The sequence below is a fragment of the Dendrobates tinctorius genome, unplaced genomic scaffold (assembly GCF_039654945.1).
Source record: "Dendrobates tinctorius isolate UK_male_01 unplaced genomic scaffold, ASM3965494v1 ptg000075l, whole genome shotgun sequence".
NCBI classification, from domain to species: Eukaryota; Metazoa; Chordata; class Amphibia; order Anura; family Dendrobatidae; genus Dendrobates; species Dendrobates tinctorius.
Genome location: NW_027361743.1, coordinates 39252412 through 39276910, shown reverse-complemented (window position 1 = coordinate 39276910; position 24499 = coordinate 39252412). Strand labels below are relative to the sequence as shown.

Here is a 24499-nt window from a genome sequence, read left to right as displayed (position 1 = left end):
TGATGGACTATATAGTCTTTTTCTGAAGGTGGGTATTCTAGGTTACTCATTTTTTCTACAGCGGAGGCAGCATCTTGAGGAGACCAGCATCTGAGAGGTTAATAAATCACTGACCTCCAATTGCCCGGAGCGGTAAGAGGCGAGTTCAGGACACAACAAATTATTTTGGTGACTCTCTTAGGGATGAATTACAGCCTCACATACTTTGTTGACTTTCACTGACCTTTGTAGGAGTTTTCATTAACATTTATAGATACATCTTGATAATTCCCAGATTTGGTTTATAAGTAACTCCATTCTCATAGAGACATATAAGAAGTTTTGATCGGTAGGGGTCCATTTGCTGAGACTCCCACCAAATGCTAAAAAAACGAAAGGAGCAGAATCCCTCAGCCCAGACTGAAGACAGGCTCAGTAGAAAGTCTTACAAGTTGTCAAAAGTATTCTTAAACAAGAAAAAAAAAAAGCAAATTATACTAAAGAAAACATTTGCTTCTATTTTCCTGGGGGGGAACTAAATATACAGTTAGTGGCTTGTGAAAGAACTCATCCCCTTGGCTTTTTACCTATATTTCCACGTATTGGAAGTAGCATTCCTTTGCACTGAGGAGGGGCAACAAGCCTGAAACACTGTCTGCAGATTGAGGTACTGGTTCGGCTTTTAGTCAAGGCTCAATCAAGGGTCGATATTGACTTTTAAGATTTCTACTTCCAATAATGGCACTAGAGGTCAGGTCCTCTGAAGAGACAATTTGCATTTTTAATTTCCCAGAGGAGCATGCATGGTATATAAGTCTCCTCACGATGAGATGTCAGGCCTGGCTTGTCACTTTCCAAAAAGAGAAACATTATCCCCTTAGCCAGATTCATCATACTGCGTTAATGTAGTTCGTTCAACGCACAGCATTGATGGACTACGTTATCGCTATAGCACAACGCAATTGCGTTATGCTATACCGCTAGCGCAGATGCTTCATCTGCGCTGGCAGTGACGGACCCTCGGACGCTGCAGCCCGCGTCCGAGGGTCTGTCACAGAATGACGGCACATCGCTAGCACATGCCAATAATTGGCATGCGTTAGCGATGCGCTGGGTAATGGGAGTGAATGGCAGCGTTAACGGATTGCATTACATCGCGTAATGTCGCGGTGTAATGCAATCCGTTAAATAGACTGCTTAGCATGTCAATCTCCGCAAGGAGAAACGATACTTCTTGGATATAGGTCAGACGCCTCTCTCACAGCCAAACCAGATCTCACACTTTGCACTGACGAGGGGCAGTACCCCGAAACACAGTGTCTGCAAATTGAGATTCTGGTTTGGCTTTTATCCCAAGTCATGTAACAAGGCTCGTTAAAGGGTCGACATTGACTTTTAGGATTGCTGCTTCCAATAGGTGGCACTAGAGTTCTAGTCCTCATCCTCTCTGAAGAGACAATTTACATATTTCCCAGTGGAGCATTGCGGCTTTAAGTATCCTCATCTCGGCATGCTTAGCATGTCAATCTCCGCAAGGAGAAACTATATTTATTAGAAATTGGACTGTATAATACTGCTATTAGTTTACATCTGGAGTTATTTGGTCTTTGTATGTTGTTGTTACTTGAGCACTGTATAGGGGCATTTGTTTGTTTATTAGATACCACTATAATTGGACAGCCCCCTGCTTGTTTAGCGATCCTACAGTATATTTTTTGCAATAATTGGGTATAATAATGCCAATACTGCATCTAAAACTATACAAAGCCTTTAGGTTACAGAGGACACTATAGGGTCTGGTTCATTTTAGGAAGCTCGCAGATACCACGTTAATAATAATAATAATAATAATAATATGTGCTTCCTATATTGTAACAAAGCCTACTGAATATGTGCTGGAAAATGAGTTATGTGCAGGGAGCAGACCACTGAACAGCTCTACATTTACCATTTACATAATGGTTAGAAAGATTAGGAAATCCTAAGTTCCTATAACAAAGCCTTTTACCTGCTCTCACACAGACACCAAATCTAAAATATTCCATTTCCACATAAAAGATTTATGAAGATAAATATTAAAAGCTCCATAAATTATACACTCATTCAGATTAAGTCATACAAGATAAAGATCTATCAGGGCTCAAGTGCTGATTTTTTAACAAACCCTAAAGGACTGCTATAGCATGAAAAGGAGTGATCCAACACGCACAAGAAAATCCACAAAATTAACACATTTATGTTTTTTTTCCCCTTTTTCTTTTTTTTTGGAAGGGGGTTACAGATTTTGAATCCCAGCTTCTGAGTTTTAAATTAAAACAGTTATGACTAAGGAGTCAGGAGTTTTGATTCACCCACCAATCCCCCCAAAAAATATGTTTTTCATCGAAAATTTTTGGAATATACATCGATGGATTACTTGTAACTTTTTTGAAAAAAAGTTTTTATGTGGATCGTCTTAGGGAGCGATAGGTCATCCTATCTTTCTATATTATTCAACGAGACCGAATTCCCTATCCTGGCCCCATGCACCGCCAGCCATACTGTACATAGTGAAGATACTGTTACAGGGTCGGCCGAACCACATCATTTCCTTCCGTGCTCCTAAAGCTAAGCTGGATGGTAGTAATCATGGCCCGATAATTACAAATGGATAATACTTCTGATCACTCTTTGGTGGCTCTTGAGGATTGGCGTTGGGGGAACACTGGGATATGGGATAACTTAATGATCAGTTAGATCTGACTTCTGGAATCCTCAGTGATCCCGAGGACTGGGATTAAGAACCTGGCTGCCAAGCTCCATCTTGAATAGAGCGTCGCTCTAGGTATTATTCTCGGGAAACCCATAGACAATAAATGAAGCAGAGGTCAACCATGCACATTTCTACTCCATTTTTGATGGGGCTCGGTAGAACTTGGTTTCCCCTGGTTCATGTTTTCGAGATCGCTTGGATAGGGAAAAAAGTACTATTTTGGGAATAACCCTTTATGCTCAGACTAATGACATGGCTTCCATTATTACTAGAACTGAGAAGATTATAACCAGACCCTGGGTACTAATCCAAACCGCACAAGCGGAAAGAATAACGCCTACATCTATGGGTAACCAGAGATCATAAAAAACAGTAGTCACACCAAATAATGTTCCGCCAAACTCAAAAACAATGAAGAGGCATTTTGTGATACGTCTTTAAATTTACTTTTAATGCTTCACTATTCTATTCAGTAATTAGCATAGATACGATCAACAAATGCATGAAATTATTAGTATTTTATGGCGTATAAGTATGGATTCATGCTGATAAAGGGTGCAATCACTAACTACTGTCCTGCATTAACTACAGAATGGAAGAACAGATGTGTCTGTGGAGGGAGGTGACAGTCGCTCAGGAAGTTGTAAAGATCCCATCATGTAAAAATAGATTGGGCAAGACACCAAATACAACAGCAGAATGCTGAGTAATGCGTTTTATCAATGTCAGGAAAAATCTGATAACGACAAACGAGGCTGAACGCAATCTGCATGCACAGACAGAGGTCGTTCCCATCAATACATATAATATATATAGAAAATGCACAATCACACCAAGTGAAGCACATTCCTTATCCATCAAAGCACTGAATTTTGTGCAGAGAATTGCTAGGTCCATGTGTAACCAGTGCAATCAAAGCGCGGAAAAGCTACTGTAGAAAACAAGAGTTTCCTAAAAAAAAAAAAAAAATAAGAGCTGAAATCCAAAATTAAGAATTTTAATTCATTTTCAGCTACTTTTCAAAATTTCATCAAAAATTCATAAAGCGGTTGTACAGAACAAAAAGAATAAACAAAGACGTTTTATCCTAGAAGAAGCACCGCATCTATCCACAGCTGAGTACTGCAGATAAGCTCCGGGGAAGTAACTGGACTGACCTCTTCTTGTGTTATTCTTTGCTGGTGACACAAATCTTTGTAGGATAAAAAAAAAAAAAAAAAAAAAATGGAGTTTGACTATAAAATTCAAAAACGATCAAGAAAGAAAAACTGTCTGAACGGCAAAAGGCATGGAAGATGAAGCTCAACATTGATAAATGTAGAGAAGTGCATGTCAGTCGTATAACTGCACATATAATTAATGGAAATATACTGTCTACAGAACAGGAGAAGGACTTGAGGATTCTGGTTACAAGTAAGCGGAGCAGCAGTACTCAATGTCAAGCAGCAGCCGCAAAAGCAAGCAAGATTTTAGGGTGTATAAAAGAGATAAAATCCTGCGATCCCAATGTACTGATACTATAAATTACTTGTGAGGCCACATCTTGAATATGGGATTCAGCATCAAGCTCCACATTCTAAAAGGGATATTAAAAACTGGAAAGCGCTCAAAGACAGGCGACGAGATCATTTACAGGATGGAAGGGTCTGTTTTATAACGAGAGGTTAAAAAAGTTGGGCTTGTTTAGCTTAGGAAAAAAAGATGTTAATGGGTATTGGTCAGAAGGTTTTTGCTATGTAATTTGAGGGCAGCATGAGGTAGGGGCTGAGAAAGAAACCCAAGATGCATCACTTAATAGGATGTTTCAATACAATGCATGTCTTATCACCAGGAGATTATCGCTGCCTGGACTATAGCTGGCATAAGCCCTGGTCCGACCACACCGCCAGCACTGATTAGCAGCTTACTGTCAATAGACAAAGTACATAAAAGCTGCGGTGTGGGCAGGGTCAGCTTTCTTAGCTCTGCTACATGCTACAACTAAAATCTTATTGTATCACAGCTGCTTCACCCAGTAAACTAAGTGATTGATGGAATCAGGGTCTTTTTTCCTACATTATGCTGCTCTCATGAGGCAACAAAAATCTGGTGACAGATTCCCTTTAAGGGGAGAACTAATTTCCACATACAACTCTGACAAAAATTAAGAGACCACTGCACAGTTTTCTAAAAATCAGCTTCTCTACATGTCTGACAGCCATTCCATCCCAGTGTCAGTTGAATTCCAACCAGAGTACACCTCTCTACTTAATGTGCTTCTGATTAGGTGATCACCTGAACCAAATCTTATTTAATGACGGAAAGTATAAAAAACCCTGCTGTGGTGTTCACAATCCTCTTGCAACAGGACAAGCTGGATGGCAAAACAAGTGCTAGTAATATGCCAAAGTAATAGGAAGGAAAAAATAACTTAACCATACCAAAGGAGTTGAAAAGAAAAGTCTTGAGTGAGGAAAAGAAGGGCTCAATTCTGGCTTTACTAGTAGAGGGATACAGTGAGCCTCATGCTGCTTCCATCCTTAAAATTTCTAAGACTTCAACCCATTACAACAAGGTTAGACATTGGGGACAACACAGCTACAGACCGGCAGAGGGTGAAAATGACTCTCCACTGACCGTGATGACTGTCATCTTATTCGAATGTCAATCAGCAACTGCAGGGTGACATCAAGTGACCTACAAAAGGATTGGCAAATGGCAGCTGGGGTGAAGTGCACGGCAAGAACAGTTCATAACAGGCTCATAGAGGCAGGGTTCAAGTCATGTAAAGCTAGAAAAAAGCATTTCATCAATGAGAAGCAAAGGAGAGCCAGGCTGAAGTTTGCCAAAGACCATAAGGATTGGACCATAGATGACTGGAGTAAGGTAATTTTCTCTGATGAGTCTAACTTTCAGCTTAGCCCAACACCTGGTCTAACGGTTAGACGGAGACCTGGAGAGGCGTGCAATCCACAGTGTCTTGCACCCACTGTGAAATTTGGTGGAGGATCGGTGATGATCTGTGGATGCTTCAGCAAGGCTGGAATTGGGCAGGTTAATCTTTATGAAGGACGTATGAATCAAGCCGCATACAAAGTTATCATGGAAAACCAGTTGATTCCTTCTGCTCAGGCAATGTTCCCTCAACTCTGAGGAATCTTACTGGATATTTAAATTATGTACAAGAGTCCCAACAGATCTGAACACCAGACAAGATTTGACCATGCAGTACAAGTAAAATAATACCGCCAAAATAATTGATTTTGCTGTGTGAAGCATGTATTTGACGGTTTAGAAACAGGTGTGTATAGTCCTCTTATATATATTCTTTCAATGAATTCGTTTTTTGTTTTTTTTTGTGGCAGTGCATGTAAAGTAAATAATTTTGAGAGGGTTTTGTTTGTTTTTTGTGTTTTTTTTCTCCTCTTTCTCTTTTTAACTTGTCTTCAATCGGGAGGTTGGGTGTGGATAATTAGATACAGCAATTAAACATGCTAATGAGGGCATTGCCTACCACCTCCTCACGCCTGTCTGCAGACTTTTAAAATGTCACATTTTGTCAGAATTTGTAAGCCATGATTAAAGGTACTGTCACACTTAGCGATGCACCAGCAATCCCGACCAGCGATATGACGCGGTCAGGATCGCTGGTGCATCGCTAAGTGGTCGCTAGTGAGCTGCCACACAGGCAGATCTCACCAGCGACAGAGCAGCGGTCGGGGGTCGCTACTTACCTGTCACACCAGGCGATCCTGCGTCCTCCGGCCCGGCTCCACGTTCGTCTCTCCACAGGAATCGCCGCAGGAAGCTGACGACGAGAAACAGTCCTGGACGTTCTCGCGCGATCAGCGATAACCAGCGGGGGAGCGGGTCGGAGGTAAGTATCAGACACAGCGATATCGCTAGCAATATCGCTGCTACGTCACAAGTTATAGCGATATTGCTTAGTGTGACAGGCCCTTTAGACTCGAGTTGAAACGTGTTGGATTTTTTACCATCCAATGGGGTATCCACTACCTGTAACATGTTCTTTTAACGAAAAGAAATAAAGGAATATATTTTTTATTACTACCTGCCTGTCTGAGATCGCTGGAGATTACTGTGTTTCAACTCTGAGGACTGGTTTTTCCAGCAGGACAATGCGCCATGCCACACAGCTAGGTCAACCAATGTGTGTGGATGAAGGACCACCACATCAAATCACTGTCAGCGGATTGCCCCCTAACGCAATGTGAACCCAGCCTTACAAAGGACCAGGGCTCCCTCATTACATGTGGATGAAAAAGGATTCTAGTATCAAAATAGGAAAGGATTCTTCACAGTAAGAGCTGTCAGACTATGGAAAGCCCGACCACAAGAGGCAGTAATGGCTGACACCACCTGCATTTCAATTAGACTGCATTGTGGAATATTAATAATAATCTAGCGATCTATGTGATGGAATTGATCTAGAAAGGTTGACCCTGATGGGCCATGCCTAATTGTCAACTTTTGTAACAACAGAAAATACAACCTACGTCGGCACATAGTAGAGAGCCATTTTCACAATTATGGATACTTTCCCATCTTAAATTAATTTGAGCCGTTGAATTAGTGATCTAAAATTTGGCCAAAAATATAAGATTTGGAATCATCTCTGTCATTACAACTCTTCTAGGGTACTCACCAGGGGTTCGGCCATTATGATGCGAATCTTGCGCTCCGCTTGTGTAGTAAAATTTGCAAACAAGCTCTTGAGAATATATTCTCCAGGTTTACTCTCTGGGTCAATGTTGATGGGCAACATGGTTGGAGGTCCTTTGTCTCTTTGCGTGCTGGACACTGGCTGTACTTGCGGTTTTATATATCCGTTACCCACCGGAGAAGCTAAAATACAAATGAAAACACAAGTTTTACAGTTGCACAAAATTTCAAAACATTTCTAATATTTTATATCATTTAAAGGGAAACGCCATTGTTTTATTCCAAATTTATATATCGGCATTCAACAAATACCAATCTTCTACCCAACCTAAGAAATTGGTCTTTTCAATAAAACCTTGCATAAATCAATAGTTCAAGATAATATAGGACACTTTGTGCTCTAACTAGCTTATCAGAGAATTTTGCTATTTTTTTTGTTTATGAGCCATTGGTTCTCCTCCTCATTGCCAACTGAATTTGCCATTCATTCTGAAAACAGGTAAAAGATTAAATGTACTGCCAGCATACTAAGGGACCAGATTACAGATGTCTACTGAAACCTTTAAAGGGATATCAGTGAGAGAAAAACAAAAAGACAGATTGCTCTGAAGCTTTCTAGTAAGTGTTCTATCTCATCCAGGTGCAGGATTCACAGCTGCACTGCTCAGTACTACCGCTTTGTGTGCTCCAGTCTGGTTCATCTTCTGAACATGCGCTAAACGGATAGGAGAACAAGAATCCCTCACGTCTCTGTGCACTGAGTTGAGCAGCTATTCTAGATAAGGTTTTTGCAGAGGGGAAAACTGGTGAAAAATACAGAATACAAGTCACATAACGGCCAGAAGTGAGATTTGCTGTATTACACAATTGTCATGAACTCATCTAATCCAGGTCATTTCTTCATTCTTACTGAAAATACCATAAACCATTTCACCGCTTTTCCATCATTCATCTTATTAGCCTGATATAATACAAGCCCAATTTGTATATAATCACACATCCAAAAGTAGAAAAAAAATCTAAACCTCACTGTACAGACACTTTCGAAAACTCCAGATTGCAAGACTACTGTACACTTCAGCTTCTGGCTATAAAATAAACTGCAGAAATCAACAAGATAAAGTGAAAAGTTAGTAAAAGGAAAAGCCATTAATAGCTCAGGAAACGTCTTCCATACGTTTCTTATAGTCTGAAGACAATGGTCTGTGGTCTTAGGGCTATTCTCAGTAAAGACAGTCATGGCGTACAGTGAGGATACGTCTGATGGGTCAGGGTTCAATCACTGTGCCGGTCATTAAGTGCAGATCGCACTTATACCAATGTTAGTGTATGACCCCGTGCATACGTCTGATATTTTTCCCAGAAAGGGACTGTCCAAGGAAGAAAAATTGCTGTACATCCGAGTTTGCTCCAATATTCGAATTGCGCTCATATGTCATTCGAGTGCAGTCCGATGTTTCCCACGCACTCAGACTTGCATTACTCAGCACAGTCTGATTTTTACGGACTGACAGAATGGTGAAGATGGAGAATTTTTCTTTTCTCCATCTTCTCATCCGAAAGAATCACAGTACACTGTGATCAAACTCTGACCAGACTGTGACCAGAGGGTCATTTCTCCCAATTCTCTCGGATGAGACAATCTACGGCCGTATGCCCCTGGCCCTAGAAGTAGCTCTACAATATATGTGACTAATGGACGCACAGTCCCACAGTCATCCTGTAAATCTAGGTTATAAAGACTCCAGCTTCATTGCTTTTATTTCTGGTTTCCATTCTTCACCTACAAACCTTTAACAAGTCGCTGTTCATGGATCAGTTATCCTTAATATGTGTTTAAAATCACTAAAAACTTTCCATTGTGAACGATCTGCCGATTCAACCAAAGAATGTCCATATTACCAGCCATCAAAAACGAGAACTGAAATCAGTAAGGAAGTGTAATGTTCGGACGACCAAAATTCTATATACAATCCTTATTGGTTTTATGGCAAATCAAGTCCAATTCTGGAAACCGGCAGCTTAAAAAAAAAAAATAAAAAAAAATTATTGCCAGAAATGATAAGCGGCCGTCACTTCTCTTCTTCCGCTCTAAAAATTAAACCAACCGGTAATGACTGCACCATTATTGGGGATATATGGGTTCCAAAAACAAGGCTTGACCTCCTGCAGAACAAGCCCCACATCTTTCTCCGAAGCCCCTTGGACCAAAACAGAGCTCTGTCCTATAGACCCCGATTCTGGTAGACTTGAGCATTCTTTGTTTTACATATCTGGTAATGAATCCACGTAAGACCCCATTCACACCTCAGAGTTTCTCATTACGGCCTAAATTCTCACATATAGAACCCGCACTTATTATAGCTTATGAGCCTTTTCGCATGGATTGTTTTTGTGTGGAAAAACTGGTGGCACGTCCAGCAGACAAAACTCACCAATACAAAAAGGATCACCAAAAACACACCCAAAAGTGAATCTGTTAACACACATAAAAAAAAAAAAAAAAGACGAAAAACCTGACAACATACTGCATCCGTGTGCTGTCCATTTTTCACCAACTAATGGCGAGGGAAGAGTGGGAAAACCTTCTTCAGGTTTTTTTTTCTTATACTAGAAAACCAGTTGACACATGGATGTTAAAAAGCGGACACATGGATCAAGAGTGGACATTAATCAAATATAGAACAGTAATGAAAAAAAAAAAAAGAAAAATATTGGACAATTTTTTTTGTATGTAAAACAACAATAATAAAACAAACAACAACAACAACAACAAGTGAATAAAACTCCTGGCTGACCACTACCAAAAATGTACAGTAACTCTTTGCTGGTTGCGCCAGGTGCAAGACATGGGTTGGTCACAGCAGCCGCTGCATTTTGACAGACGATGTCTCCAATGAGGGGCGACACCTTTGCTGACAAGTGTTTTTTAGTAAATATTTGCATTCTGTATTTAATAAACAAAACAACAGGAAAAAGAATAAACAAGTCATGCTGGCTTATAACTTCAGAAAAAAAAAAAAAGCAAAACAAATTATGCTGCATCGTTCCCTGGTTATCCACCATAGAAAAATAGAAAAGTATTACTATAATTGACAACTGGGTGTAACCATTGCCCTTACCAAAAAAGGGGAGTTTCCCTACATGGCGACACAATCAGTTCAAATTGGACAGTGATATATTGTGTAGGGATACGCCCCGAACTGGTAACCACCCAGTTGTCAATTTATTCAAAAATGTTCACGTAGTGGAAACACAGTATATGGGCAGGGTCACATTGAAAAATGGCCCCGATTAACTACAAGTCAGATTTTGATCAGCGCAACATCAGTTTTTCTCAGACATGGGAGGAAAAAAAAAAAAAAAAGTTTTTCCACCTTATCCGTTCTGTCAATCTGTGAAAATCGAATCGCACTTGGATGTCATCAGAGTGCGGTCTGTTTTATGTTTTTTTTTCCCAGAGCCATAGACTTGCATTGCAGATTTTGATCCGACACCTGGATCAAAACTGAACAGGTCTTTGAATTTAAACATGGCCCACTGGTCCAGGGAAAGAATCAGGCATGTGCACAGCCCCATAGAATATCCTATGTACGGGTTATTAACGGTCAAAACTATGGATAGCACTTGTCCAAGAAAATCAGCTGTGTGCGTGAGTGAGCAGAAAATCCGCAATGAATTCAATAACAGGAGCCATGAAGTGAGCTGAAGGACCGGTCATCCTGATATCTATACAGGTGTTCAGAGTTGGACTGGCCCACCAGAGAACCGGAGAATCCTCCGGTGGGCCCTGGCTTCTCCTTCAGGAGAGTTCATTGTGCAAACCTTGCAGTTGCTATGGGGCTCTTCAGTGGGAGAACGGTGGGTCCTCACAATCAGGTTCTCTGGTGGGCCCGATGCTCTTCAGGCTGACCTTGCAGGTGTTCTCATACCACTCATTGAGGTGTGTAATTTTACTGGAATGCCTTCAAATTAGAAACAAATGATACATTTGTGCCGGTTTATTATCATTTTTTTGCGGAATTTCTTTGCATTTTTCCATATTTCTCAGACTTTTTGAGGCTTTCACGGCACCCTGGGTCGCCAACAGTAAAAATAAGGATCTCCTTGTACCAGGCCGGGCTCACCCTCTGCCAGGGTATGTCACATTTCATGTCAGGAAGCAGAAAAGGAAAACAAATACCAGCGCTGCTTTTCCATGCATGAGATTCCATTACTTAGATTCTCCGGCCAGAAGCCAGAAGAGGCTTAGTGTTCTGGGGAGGCAACAGCTTGCGGACAAGAGAAAGTCCAGTCCGACACGGTGCAGGGCGCCAGCTGCTGCCACAAACATTGGGGCGTCAGACCCATAAAGAATCGCTCACCTGTTTTTTCTTAATCCAATTAGCAGAACCGTATATACAGTAAAATATGGATCTGCATTTACAGGTTTCTATACAGTACTGATTATGTGGGTTGGTGCATTTTTTCGGGACTTCCTATCAGCAGGGCCGGCCCGAACGTATAGGCGAACTAGGCGGCCGCCTAGGGCGCCGACCCAAAGGGGGCGCCAGAGAAAAAATAGAAAAAATTATAAAAAATCTTTTCAAAAGGCAAAAAGTTTTAGGGATGGAAAGAAAAGTGTACATATTTAAGGGCAAATATGACGCAAGAGAGGCTGGTTGGGTTGGCAACAATTTCGATAGAATCTGAAGTTGCTAAACAAATTAATCTCGGTGACTTAGTGTCATCCTTTTCAAAAATAAAGGCAAGGAAACAAAAATTTTAATTACCTATGGTCGTTTTTGTTTTGTGTTATTGATTACTTTGTATATATTTGTCCTATACAACTTCTCAGAAGATTAAAGAGTTAGGAGAGAGTTAATTAATCATTGTTGTTGTGGTTTATTTTGCTCCTAAATTTATATCCCAAGTTTTCATCTACTGCCAAGAATAGTAGGGGCGCAACAAAATAGTTTCGCCTAGGGCGCCGTAATCTCTCGGGCCGGCCCTGCCTATCAGTTATTCCATTGACAACCTACAGCCAAGTTCCAGTCCCCGGTACAGTCAATAGTCAGTGTATAGTAGACAGCATTGGTAGATCTTCCATGGAAGTGAGCGGAGCAGGACTGGCCCTTTAAAATAAATTAAAACTATGCATATACATCAACCACAAGTCATCAGAAGGTGCAGGGGGATAACTATGGAAAGGAGACAACCTGCGATGTGTAACCAAGGTGCCCTGATTGGGTGCGAAGAAAAAGAGTCGCATATGTGGCCTAACTAAAATGTACCTGGGGGGCTGAAATTCAGCCCTGGCATTTGAAATCACACAGGCCCATGCTGTCCCCATCCCCAAGCACCAGATGGGGATATATTACTAATATTACCCTGGATGGAGGAAGCAAGATTTACTACAAGACCAATATTTCTAACGATACCCGTGGCCTGCTGGGGTAAGTGACAGTCAGCGACTTTGTGCTCCGTCACTACTCTTAACAGTATGGCTGTCTTGAGAACACAGATTCTGTTAACAACGTAGCAGACAAGGCGGCCCATGACTAGACAGGCCTGTCTGGCATTTACCAGAATTGCCAGATGGCCAGTCCGGCCCTGGACAGTCTGTGTCATCATTTGTGTGCTCTTGTCAGGGAGAACTGTCAGTGGAAAGCTGGCAGAATGAAAAGGGAATATCTCACTAGGTTTCTACTCTAAGCAGGTTCGCAGATGCCACGGCGTGGAGGATGAGGACACAGTGGTAAGTACAAGTGGTGCCTACAGCACAATATAAAGGGTAAAGCAACAGTGGAAGGACCGCAAGTTATTGTACAATAGAATACAGCAATTCCGCTATATCAACAATTCTAATCACACACTATTGTTCTATTATTACAAACAAACATTATCGTCAGGGGAGGTCTTGGTCCTAATACCTTAACCCAAGGTGCATCACCGTCACTATCGGGCTCGTTACCGCCATCTGTCACACTCTAGGCAATGTGAGCTGGATTAAAGGCCTATGATACCACACCGTCAGGCCGCGAGTCCTTTATCGATGAGTCACTTTGCGCTCCTGTTACGCTGGCCGCCTTCGTTCCCTGAAGCACGGCCCTGGTTCCCTGTGTGCCGTACATCTAAACCAGAAGTCACAGCTAACACAAATGTCCCTCTTTAACGGCCTGGTCGCCTCTCTCGGCTCTGGCTCTTCTCCCTTGGGTTGGATCGCTTAGCTCTGTTCTCTCATCTCCAGTTCCAGCTACTCAGCTCTGGTCAGTCGGGTCTGGTCACTTGACATGGTGACCATAAGCCAACCGTGTGGCACCACGCGTCAGTCGTGCTACAGGTTCAGGCGCCAACTTCTCTCCTTCACTACCCTCCCAGCCCTCTTAGAATTATTAACTGCACCACAGCTGTAATCTGACCTGGTGTCTCCTCAAGTCTCCTGCCCTCAGGAATCGGACACTTCATTATGTGGTTCCTGCTGATGCAATCCTTTGCACTTTTCTTATTCTACAATTTTTGGTCAGTAGATGGCAGTGCTGACTCGCAGACATCCTGCTATACGTATATTCACTATGGAAATCTTGCCTTTTGCCCATCTCCTTCCACTAGCACTTAATTGGATAGCATCATAGGATAGAGACAAAACATAAGGTGATTAAAAAAATGCATTTCTACAAACTCCTGGATCTGGATTTTTCAATTTACTCATTAGCAGCGAGGAAATATCCACGTTTTTTTCTCTCCCAAATCCAAGCTAGAGACAATGACTCAGAATCCAGCGATGTGTTACTTACTCAGTTGCTTGCTGCAGTTTTGATAATATTACAGTTTTATCAGCAAGAGATTATCACTTGAGGATGTGAAAACTTGCTGACATGTAGTCCTCCGTATTCATGAGCTCTGTATGACCCCACCCCCACCACAGTTTTGCCGCTTTCTGCCTATGCACAGTGTAGACGAAAAGCTGCCAATCAGTGGTGTGGGCGGGGTTATACGCAGCTCAGCATTCACAGGACTGGTATGCCTCAATTAAAGTGCAGTGCCACTTGGCGACATATGGCACAAAAGAAATTAAAGGGACAGATTTCTAAAAAAAAAAAAAAAAAGTAATTCTAGGTTCACACTGGGCGCCTAGTGTGAACTTACCCTTAAAAAAAAAAAAAAAGTGCCTTTATTGCCCATAACTTACAGCGCAGCTTTTACTTTATAACAGGATTATGGCTTGTTGATCAGATACCTCTGAAAAAAAGGCCAAGTTATTTTATTTTGACATTTTGTCATTAGACAGAGGAGAGTACTTTCTGCACCCCTTAAAAAGATAATTACCCAACAATTTACATTTTTTCCCCCAGGGGCCACCTACATGATCCACATCAGACTAATCTGGCTGTTTTTTTCCATTATTACACCCCAGGCATTGGCTTCATATGCATAACCTTATGAATAATTATCCAAAAAATTATCCATATAACTGCACAATTATAAGCCTGCCTGGTGCGTAAAAGTCCCACATGAATTATTACACTCTTCTTAAAAAGGGAGTACAGTGTAAAAGTCATTTGGTACTTCAAAGAACAAGTTGCTATGGAAATATACATTTATAATCATGATTTACGGGGTCCTGAGCCGGCAGATGCTCCGGCATTAATAATGTATTACATTACTATTATAGCCGGGCGCTTTGTGCAGACAGATGAAAATGCTGCAAACGAGAAACATGAAACAAAAAAAAAAAAAAATAAATAAAGATAATTTGTGCAAATTTTCACAGCATTAACAAAAATGAGTATCTACAGTATAAAGCGTGACACATAAAATCACGCTACCTATACGGCGGGCGCATGCAAAATCTGCTGAGACTTTTTTTTTCCATTGGAGTTAATGTAAAGGCACCGCTATAGGAACGCCATCTACCTGTAGATTAAGGGGGTTTCTGCAGGTAATTAGGGTCTAAATCATATCTGCCAGCGGCTACTGGAAGAAAATGAAGTTTTATTTATTCTCCCTGCAGCCGCCCGCTTCCAGTTATTCGAATAGAGTCAGAGCTCTCTACACCATGAGCGCAGCTCTAATCACTCCCCAGCACAGGGATGGACGGCCTGCCCTGCAATGTGGGGGGTCATCTAAAAAAAGAAAAAAAATCTGCTGCTCCCGATATCTGCTATTGCTTACAGGACTGACGACAATCAGCTTGTGCTGACTTCACTGATTGGCTGCAGCGCTGTCAACATAACATCAGCGAAGCCACAACCGACATGGGGAGCACTCGTGAAGATCAGTGCTGGACCCAAACAGGGTGAGAGAAGAATTTTTTTTTTTTTTATAAAAACAAACTGCAACTGGGGAAGAGAGTTATCTGAAACCATAAAATCACCTTTAAATGATATATATATATATATATATATATATATATATATATATATATATATATATATATATATATATATATATATATATATACACACACTCACTGGCCACTTTATTAGGTACACCTGTCCAACTGTGTGTTAAGACTTAATTTCTAATCAGCCAATCACATGGCGGCAACTCAGTGCATTTAGGCATGTAGACATGGTCAAGACAATCTCCTGCAGTTCAAACCGAGCATCAGTATGGGGAAGAAAGGTGATTTGAGTGCCTTTGAACGTGGCATGATTGTTGGTGCCAGAAGGGCTGGTCTGAGTATTTCAGAAACTGCTGATCTACTGGGATTTTCACGCACAACCATCTCTAGGGTTTACAGAGAATGGTCCGAAAAAGAAAAAAAAACCAGTGAGCGGCAGTTCTGTGGCCGGAAATGCCTTGTTGATGCCAGAGGTCAGAGGAGAATGGGCAGACTGGTTCGAGCTGATAGGCAACAGTGACTCAAATTGCCACCCGTTACAACCAAGGTAGGCAGAAGAGCATCTCTGAACGCACAGTGCGTCGAACTTTGAGGCAGATGGGCTACAGCAGCAGAAGACCACACTGGGTACCACTCCTCTCAGCTAAGAACAGGAAACTGATGGCTACTTTCAGCAGGATAATGCGCCATGTCATAAAGCTCGAATCATCTCAGATTGGTTTCTTGAACATGACAATGAGTTCACTGTACTCAAATGGCCTCCTCAGTCACCAGATCTCAATCCAATAGAGCATCTTTGGGATGTGGTGGAACGGGAGATTCGCATCAGGGATGTGCAGCCGACAAATCTGCGCCAACTGTGTGATGCCATCATGTCAATATGGTCCAAAATCTCTGAGGAATGCTTCCAGCACCTTGTTGAATCTCTGCCACGAAGAATTGAGGCAGTTCTGAAGGCAAAAGGGGGTCCAACCCGTTACTAGCATGGTGTACCTAATAAAGTGGCCAGTGAGTGTATATATATATATATATATATATATATATATATATATATATATATATATATATATATATATATATATATATATTTTTTTTTTTTTTTTTTTTTTATTTATGTAAAGGGCATTTTTGGTTTCAGAAAAAGCTTTCTTTCCCAGTTGCAGTATATATATATATATATATATATATATACACACACACACACACACATACATACACACACACAAAGAAATACATATACTGCAATTTTTACATTGGACATTAGCAGTACTAGACTAGACTCCGATGCTATAAAAATATGTGGGAATATCTAGGGAGCATGTGTTCGTCAATATAAAGGTTATTGTAAAGGGGGGGAGGGGAGGAGGTGAGCTGTGACCATTTATTTTGAATGGTGGCTACTGCGCTATCTATTGTATTATCTGTCATTACAACCGTCTGTGAAAATGAAACTGCTGAAAAGTCTTCTGTACAGAACAGGAAGTTCGAGCTTACTACCAGACTTAGCGGCCAGTGCACAAATTGCAAGAGTCCTGTTTTTCTTGTTTGTTTGTTTAAACTTTAAGTATGTAAATAAACATTTTTATATAAAAATATATTAATTTTATTTTTCCAGCCCAGAAACGCCGATTTAAACATTTTTTGCTGACATATCCCCTTTCACATGACCACAATCACACAATGATTATTTGGGAATTCCATCCCTGATTGTAACATCGCATTAGGAATAATTCATCCCTTTACATAATGTAGATCTGCTGTCTGCCAGCCGCAGTTGTTGCAGCTTTCCTAAGCATGCTGGGACTTGTAGTTGTAAAGCAGCCTGAGAGCCACGCGTTTCAGATCACCGATCCAGATATGCAAGCGAGAGAATCAATGACGGCGTGCAATAGCGATGGTCTACCGCCGTACCGTCACATACGCCTACTCAAATGGGGAGATACCGCTGTAGCAGAGGTTCCAGAGAGGCGTAATCTGCGGATCATCATGTGATTGCAGGTAATCCCACTACAGCATATTAACAACGAAGCGTTAGACTTCCCATCGCTTGTATAGCGCCAACGTATCCCGCAGCGCTGTACAAAACACTGTCGTGTGTCAGTTATTCGCAGTTCACAATCACACAAATTATGGCCAATTTCTTAGGATTTATAAGAAGCCAATTGACCTTTTAGTATATTTCTGGAGTGCGAGAAGAAACCCACACAAACTCTATGTAGATATTGCCCCCAGGACCCCAAACGCTGCAATGATGCCACCGTCTAGCCCTTACAGAGAGTCCTAAACAAAATTAGCTCTGCTACATCATTCTTCCGAAACAACTTTATGAAAACCGTTCCATACGGTCCAGAAGCCGCCAACAAATGTCAGTAGAAAATATGAGGAATACAATTAGTTCTGTCCACATATAAGACTGTACTGAGCGGTAACGACCTACCAAGCCCCTTTATGAAGTTCACCACGCTCACTCGCCCCCAACAAATCGCAGTGGTCTCCATAGGCGTGCGGTTAGCAGTCCAGGTGGTAGAAGGATGAATCCGGGGTATACAGTCCAGATAAGAGAAGTGGGTGCAGCATAATCGCTCTCCGCCGGGTTACCGGACAGTTTAGAAGCGGACTGATGCTCCGAACGGATGAAAATCCCTCCGAAGGTCTGTGCGGCGATGCATTACAGAACGCCCACTGTTTTTAAAGCCAAGGTATGAAAGGGGTCATTTTTAGCCTCCCTGTGTAATCACACCTACAACTTGTGCAGGGTCTATATTTATCCACTGTACGCGCACGGCTGACATATCAGACCGACTTCTCTCCAAGAACATGACACTAAGCAATGCGGAGCCCGGTAAACAAGGACGCCTCTCAACAACACAAGTTACTAGTGAGCGTAGAAAAAGCGACCATGGCAGAGAGGATAAGGGGGTGGAAAGCCATCACTAACCTAAAATATGGGCAAAATCAGATTTCTACAATACAAGCTGCATATATTCACAGATTTCAGACCTGATATAATAATAAATAATAATAAATAATAAATGTTATTTCTATAGCGCCAACATATTCCGCAGCACTTTACATTTCAGAGGGGACTTGTACAGACGATAGACATTACAGCATAACAATAATCACATAGATCATAACAGATACCAAGAGGAGTGAGGGCCCTGCTCGCAAGCTTACAATCTATGAGGAAAAAGGTAGACACGAAAGGTGGGTGGTAACAGTTGCCCTGATTGTATGGACCAGCCATAATGTTAAGTGTGTAACAGTACAGACGCAGAGGGCTAATGGATGCATAAAGCATGTGGGAACATAATGCTGGGAACCTGGTTATGGTAAAACTTTTGGCTGTGCCACACAGGGATAGATTAGGTTAATGTGTTGAGGCGATAGGCCAGTCTGAATAAATGCGTTTTCAGGGCACGCTTAAAATTGTGGGGATTGGGGACTAATCGTATTGACCTGGGAAGTGCATTCTAAAGAATTGGCGCAGCACGTGTAAAGTCTTGGAGACGGGAGTGGGAGGTTCTGATTATTGAGGATACTAACCTCAGGTCATCAGCAGAACGGAGGGTTCGGGTAGGATGGTATACTGAAACAAGGGAGGAGATGGAGGGTGGTGCTGAGCCATGGAGTGCTTTGTCGGTGAGGGTAATAAGTTTGTACTGGATTCTGGAGTGGATGGATAGCCAGTGTAATGACTGGCACAAGGTAGAGGCATCGGTGTAACGATTGGCGAGGAATACGATCCTGGCAGCAGCATTCAAGACAGATTGGAGGGGGGAGAGTTTGGTAAGAGGGAGACCGATTAGAAGAGAGTTACAATAGTCCAGACGAGAATGAATAAGAGAATCAGTAAGAGTTTTTGCAGAGTCAAAAGTAAGAAAAGGTCGAATTCTAGAAATGTTTTTGAGGTGCAGATCACAAGAGCGAGCCAGTGATCGAATGTGGGGGGCAAAGGAAAGCTCGGAGTCAAGCATGACCCCAAGACAGCGGGCATGTTGCTGGGGAGTAATAGTGGAACCACACACGGAAGTGGCAATGTCGGGTATAGGTACATTAGTAGCGGGAGGAAACACAAGGAGTTCAGTCTCTGACAGGTTCAGTTTCAGATATAGTGAGGACATGATGTTAGACACAGCGTTTAGACAATCGCCGGTGTTTTCACGAAAGGCTGGCGTGATGTCAGGAGAAGAAGCGTATGATTGGGTGTCGTCAGCATAGAGATGGTACTGGAAACCAAATCTACTGAATGTTTGACCAATAGGGGCAGTGTACAAAGAGAAGAGGAGGGGGCCGAGAACCAATCCTTGAGGAACCCCAACAGTAAGGGGAAGGTAAGAGCAGGGGCGGGCTGGGCTGGGTGGCAGGGAGGCAAATGCCCCCCGGGCCGCTTCCCCAGCAGCTGTGCAGGGCCGGCCGCCTGATGGCCCTGCACAGTAAACTGCGTGCGGCCGTGTCTGTTGTGCTGTGATGCGGCCGGCAGCAGACACGGCCGCGCACATCACAGTCTGTCTCAGCCGCTGTCTGCGGCTTATGAGACAGACTGTGCTGTGCACGCAGGCGGCGCGATGACGTCATTGTCTTGTGCCGCTCTACGGGCCTGAAGGGAAGACGGAGGCTGCGGTCAGTGCCGGGAAACAGGATGAGGTGAGTATAAACGTTATTTTTCATATGAACGGGGCTGTGGGGCCATCATACTGTATATATGGGGGGGTCAAACTGCGGCCATCATACTGTATATATGGGGGTGGTGAAACTGCGGCCATCATACTGTATATATGGGGGTGGTGAAACTGCGGCCATCATACTGTATATATGGGGGGGTGAAACTGCGGCCATCATACTGTATATATTGGGGGGGGAAACTGCGGCCATCATACTGTATATATGGGGGGTTGAAACTGCGGCCATCATACTGTATATATGGGGGGGTGAAACTGCGGCCATCATACTGTATATATGGGGGGTGAAACTGCGGCCATCATACTGTATATATATTTGGGGGGTGAAACTGCGGCCATCATACTGTGTATATATTTGGGGGGTGAAACTGCGGCCATCATACTGTATATATTGGGGGGTGAAACTGCGGCCATCATACTGTATATATTGGGGGGTGAAACTGCGGCCATCATACTGTATATATGGGGGGTTGAAACTGCGGCCATCATACTGTATATATGGGGGGGTGAAACTGCGGCCATCATACTGTATATATTGGGTGGGTTGAAACTGCGGCCATCATACTGTATATATTGGGGGGGTGAAACTGCGGCCATCATACTACATATATGGGGGGTTGAAACTGCGGCCATCATACTGTATATATGGGGGGTGAAACTGCGGCCATCATACTGTATATATTGGGGGGGTGAAACTGCGGCCATCATACTATATATATGGGGGTGAAACTGCGGCCATCATACTGTATATATGGGGGGGTGAAACTGCGGCCATCATACTGTATATATGGGGGGGAAACTGCGGCCATCATACTGTATATATGGGGGGGTGAAACTGCGGCCATCATACTGTATATATGGGGGGGTGAAACTGCGGCCATCATACTGTATATATGGGGGCTGGGGCCATCCTACTATGTATATGCGGTGGAACTGGGACCATCATACTGTATATATGAGGGAACTGAGGTCATCATACTATATATATATGGGGCTGTGGGACCATCATACTTCATATATGAGGGAACTGGGGCTATCATCCTTTATATATAAGGGAACTGGGGTCATCTACTATATATATATATATGAGGGAAATGGAGCCATCCTACTATAATATATATATATATTTTATATATTTGTACTGGGGCCATCCTACTCTATATATGGGGGAACTGGGGCCATCATACTATATACAGGGGGGAAAATGGGGCCATCTTACAATATATATATGTGTATACCAATGGCGCTCAAGCGTACACCCACAGAACACAAAGCAGCAAGTAATAAGACAACACACCACTCAAGTTGTCTCCATAAAATAATAATAATAAATAAACCTGATAGAAACTTGCGCTAATTAAATGTGTCTTGGTTAAATAAAGATATCTTATGAAGAAATCTATTACCTTTACTGAAGCTAAAAACTGGCGAGGCAGGGAAAAAGGTCTTCAGAATGCAGGGTGGATTTCCAGGTCCTTTCCCAATAATACTCCCCGACACAGGTATATAAAAATAGGATTCAGGGATCCCTGAAGAAAGAATCAGTGAATTCCGCAACGCGTAGGTTTGCCATTGCTTTCGGGCCCCATCAGCGCCCCATAGGGCTTTCTTGCCTGTCACGTGATCTATCACGTGACTGTGACGTCACGCAAGGTCCTTCAGCTTTTTTGGACCTTGCAGGCCTGCTTTTGCAAGCGGCGGCTGGTACTCTTACAGCCTGCCGATATACACCTCCAGCTGCGCGCCAGTCACTGGCCGGGACGGCGGCATGCTAGGAGGTAGCACCCTTTAGCTCCAGTAAGTTTTTATATACCTGTGTCGGGGAGTATTATTGGGAAAGGACCTGGAAATCCACCCTGCATTCTGAAGACCTTTTTCCCTGCCTCGCCAGTTTTTAGCTTCAGTAAAGGTAATACATTTCTTCATAAGATATCTTTATTTAACCAAGACACATTTAATTAGCGCAAGTTTCTACCATCTTACAATATATATGGGGGAACTGGGGACATCCAACTATATATATATGGGGAAACTGGGGGCATCATACTATATGTGGGGGGGGGGGGGTCTGCGGCTATCATACTATATACATGAGGAACTGGGGTCATCATACTATATATATATGGGAGAACTGGGGCCACCTTACTATATACCTGGGGGAACTGGAGCCATTCTACTATATACTGCATATATGAGTGAACTGGGGTCATCATATATATGGGGTGAGCTGGGGATATCTTACTATATATATGGGGCTGTGGGACCATCATACTTTATATATATATATATGGGGGACTGGGACCATTCTACTATATACATGGGGCAACTGGGGCCACCAAACTATTTATTTGGTGCAGTGGGGACCTTTATACTATATATACAGGGCAGTGGGGCCATCATACTATACAGTTGAAACCAGAAGTTTCCATACATTATATAAAAAGACACATATGACCTAAAACAGGAAAGGTTTATTCTGATTTCATGTCAGATATTGAGAAAAACATGCAATTTGTATTTTTAGACAGTATATAGTGGATGTAAACTTCTGGTTTCAACTGTATATACATAGGGGGCAGTGGCGACTTTCATACTATATACAGGGAGCAGTGGGGACCTTCATGCTGTATATAGGGGCAGTGGGGACCATCATACTATATATAGGGGAAATGAGAACATCTTATTTTATGTAGGGGCTATGTAGCCATTTTACTATATATAGGGAGATGTGGGAGATCTGGGGTCCTCAATGTATAATAAAGGGCTTTGGGGACCATCATATTGTGTTTTGTGGTATGTAGGACCATCATTCTGTATATTCAGAGCTTTGTGGGCACTCAGAGGACATTATTTGTTATAAATGGGGACATTATTAGTTTTGATAGGGGCACTCACATTGCATTATTTTTTTCTTAGGGCTCGGTTCTGCTCCCATATCTCTGTAGTAAGCTCCGTTCTGCTCCTATACTTCTGTAGTAAGCTCGGTTCTGCTCCCATATCTCTGTAGTAAGCTCTGTTTTGCTCCAATATTTCTGTAGTAAGCTCTGTTCTGCTCCCATATCTCTGTAATAAGCTCTGTTCTGCTCCTATACTTCTGTAGTAAGCTCGGTTCTGCTCCAATATCTCTGCAGTAAGCTCCGTTCTGATCCCACATCTCTGCAGTAAGCTCCGTTCTGCTCCCTTATCTCTATAGTAAGCTCAGTTCTGCTCCCATATATCTCTGTAGTAGGCTCGGTTCTGCTCCCATATATCTCTGTAGTAAGCTTGGTTCTGCTCCCATATATCTCTGTAGTAAGCTTGGTTCTGCTCCCATATATCTCTGTAGTAAGCTTGGTTCTGCTCCCATATCTCTGTAGTAAGCTTGGTTCTGCTCCCATATCTCTGTAGTAAGCTTGGTTCTGCTCCCATATCTCTGTAGTAAGCTTGGTTCTGCTCCCATATCTCTGTAGTAAGCTTGGTTCTGCTCCCATATCTCTGTAGTAAGCTTGGTTCTGCTCCCATATCTCTGTAGTAAGCTTGGTTCTGCTCCCATATCTCTGTAGTAAGCTCGGTTCTGCTCTTATACTTCTGTAGTAAGCTCCGTTCTGTTCCCTTATCTCTGTAGTAAGGTTGGTTCTGCTCCCATATCTCTGTAATAAGCTCCGTTCCGCTCCTATACTTCTGTAGTAAGCTCAGTTCTCCCATCTTTGTAGTAAGCTCAGTTCTGCTCCCATAGCTCTATATTAAGCTCCGTTCTGCTGCCATATCTCCTTAGTAGGCTCAGTTCTGCTCCCAAATATCTCAATAGCAAGCTTGGTTCTGCTCCCATATCTCTGTAGTAAGCTCGGTTCTGCTCCCATATCTCTGTAGTAAGCTCAGTTCTGCTCCCATATCTTTGTAGTAAGCTCCGTTCTGTTCCCATATCTCTGTAGTAAACTCAGTTCTGCTCCCATATCTTTGTAGTAGGCTCCGTTCTGTTCCCATATCTTTGTAGTAGGCTAAGTTCTGCTCCCATATCTCTGCAGTAAGCTGTGTTCTGCTCCCATATCTCTGGAGTAGACTCGCTTCTGCTCCCATATCTCTGCAGTAAGCTCCAGTTAGCAATCTTGGTTCCGGTCT

General features: G+C 42.5%; 1 protein-coding gene across 6 annotated transcripts in view; it reads right to left on the bottom strand.

Moving 5' to 3' along the window:
* FRY (FRY microtubule binding protein) overlaps positions 1-24499 on the bottom strand; it is a 546108-nt gene that overhangs the window by 214950 nt on the left and 306659 nt on the right. For all 6 annotated transcript variants that reach the window (XM_073583182.1, XM_073583178.1, XM_073583180.1 and 3 more), the window contains one exon: positions 7377-7576. In XM_073583182.1, the coding sequence (XP_073439283.1) occupies positions 7377-7496 (120 nt within the window). In that variant the 5' untranslated portion in view covers positions 7497-7576. The remainder of the gene's footprint in view (positions 1-7376; positions 7577-24499) is intronic.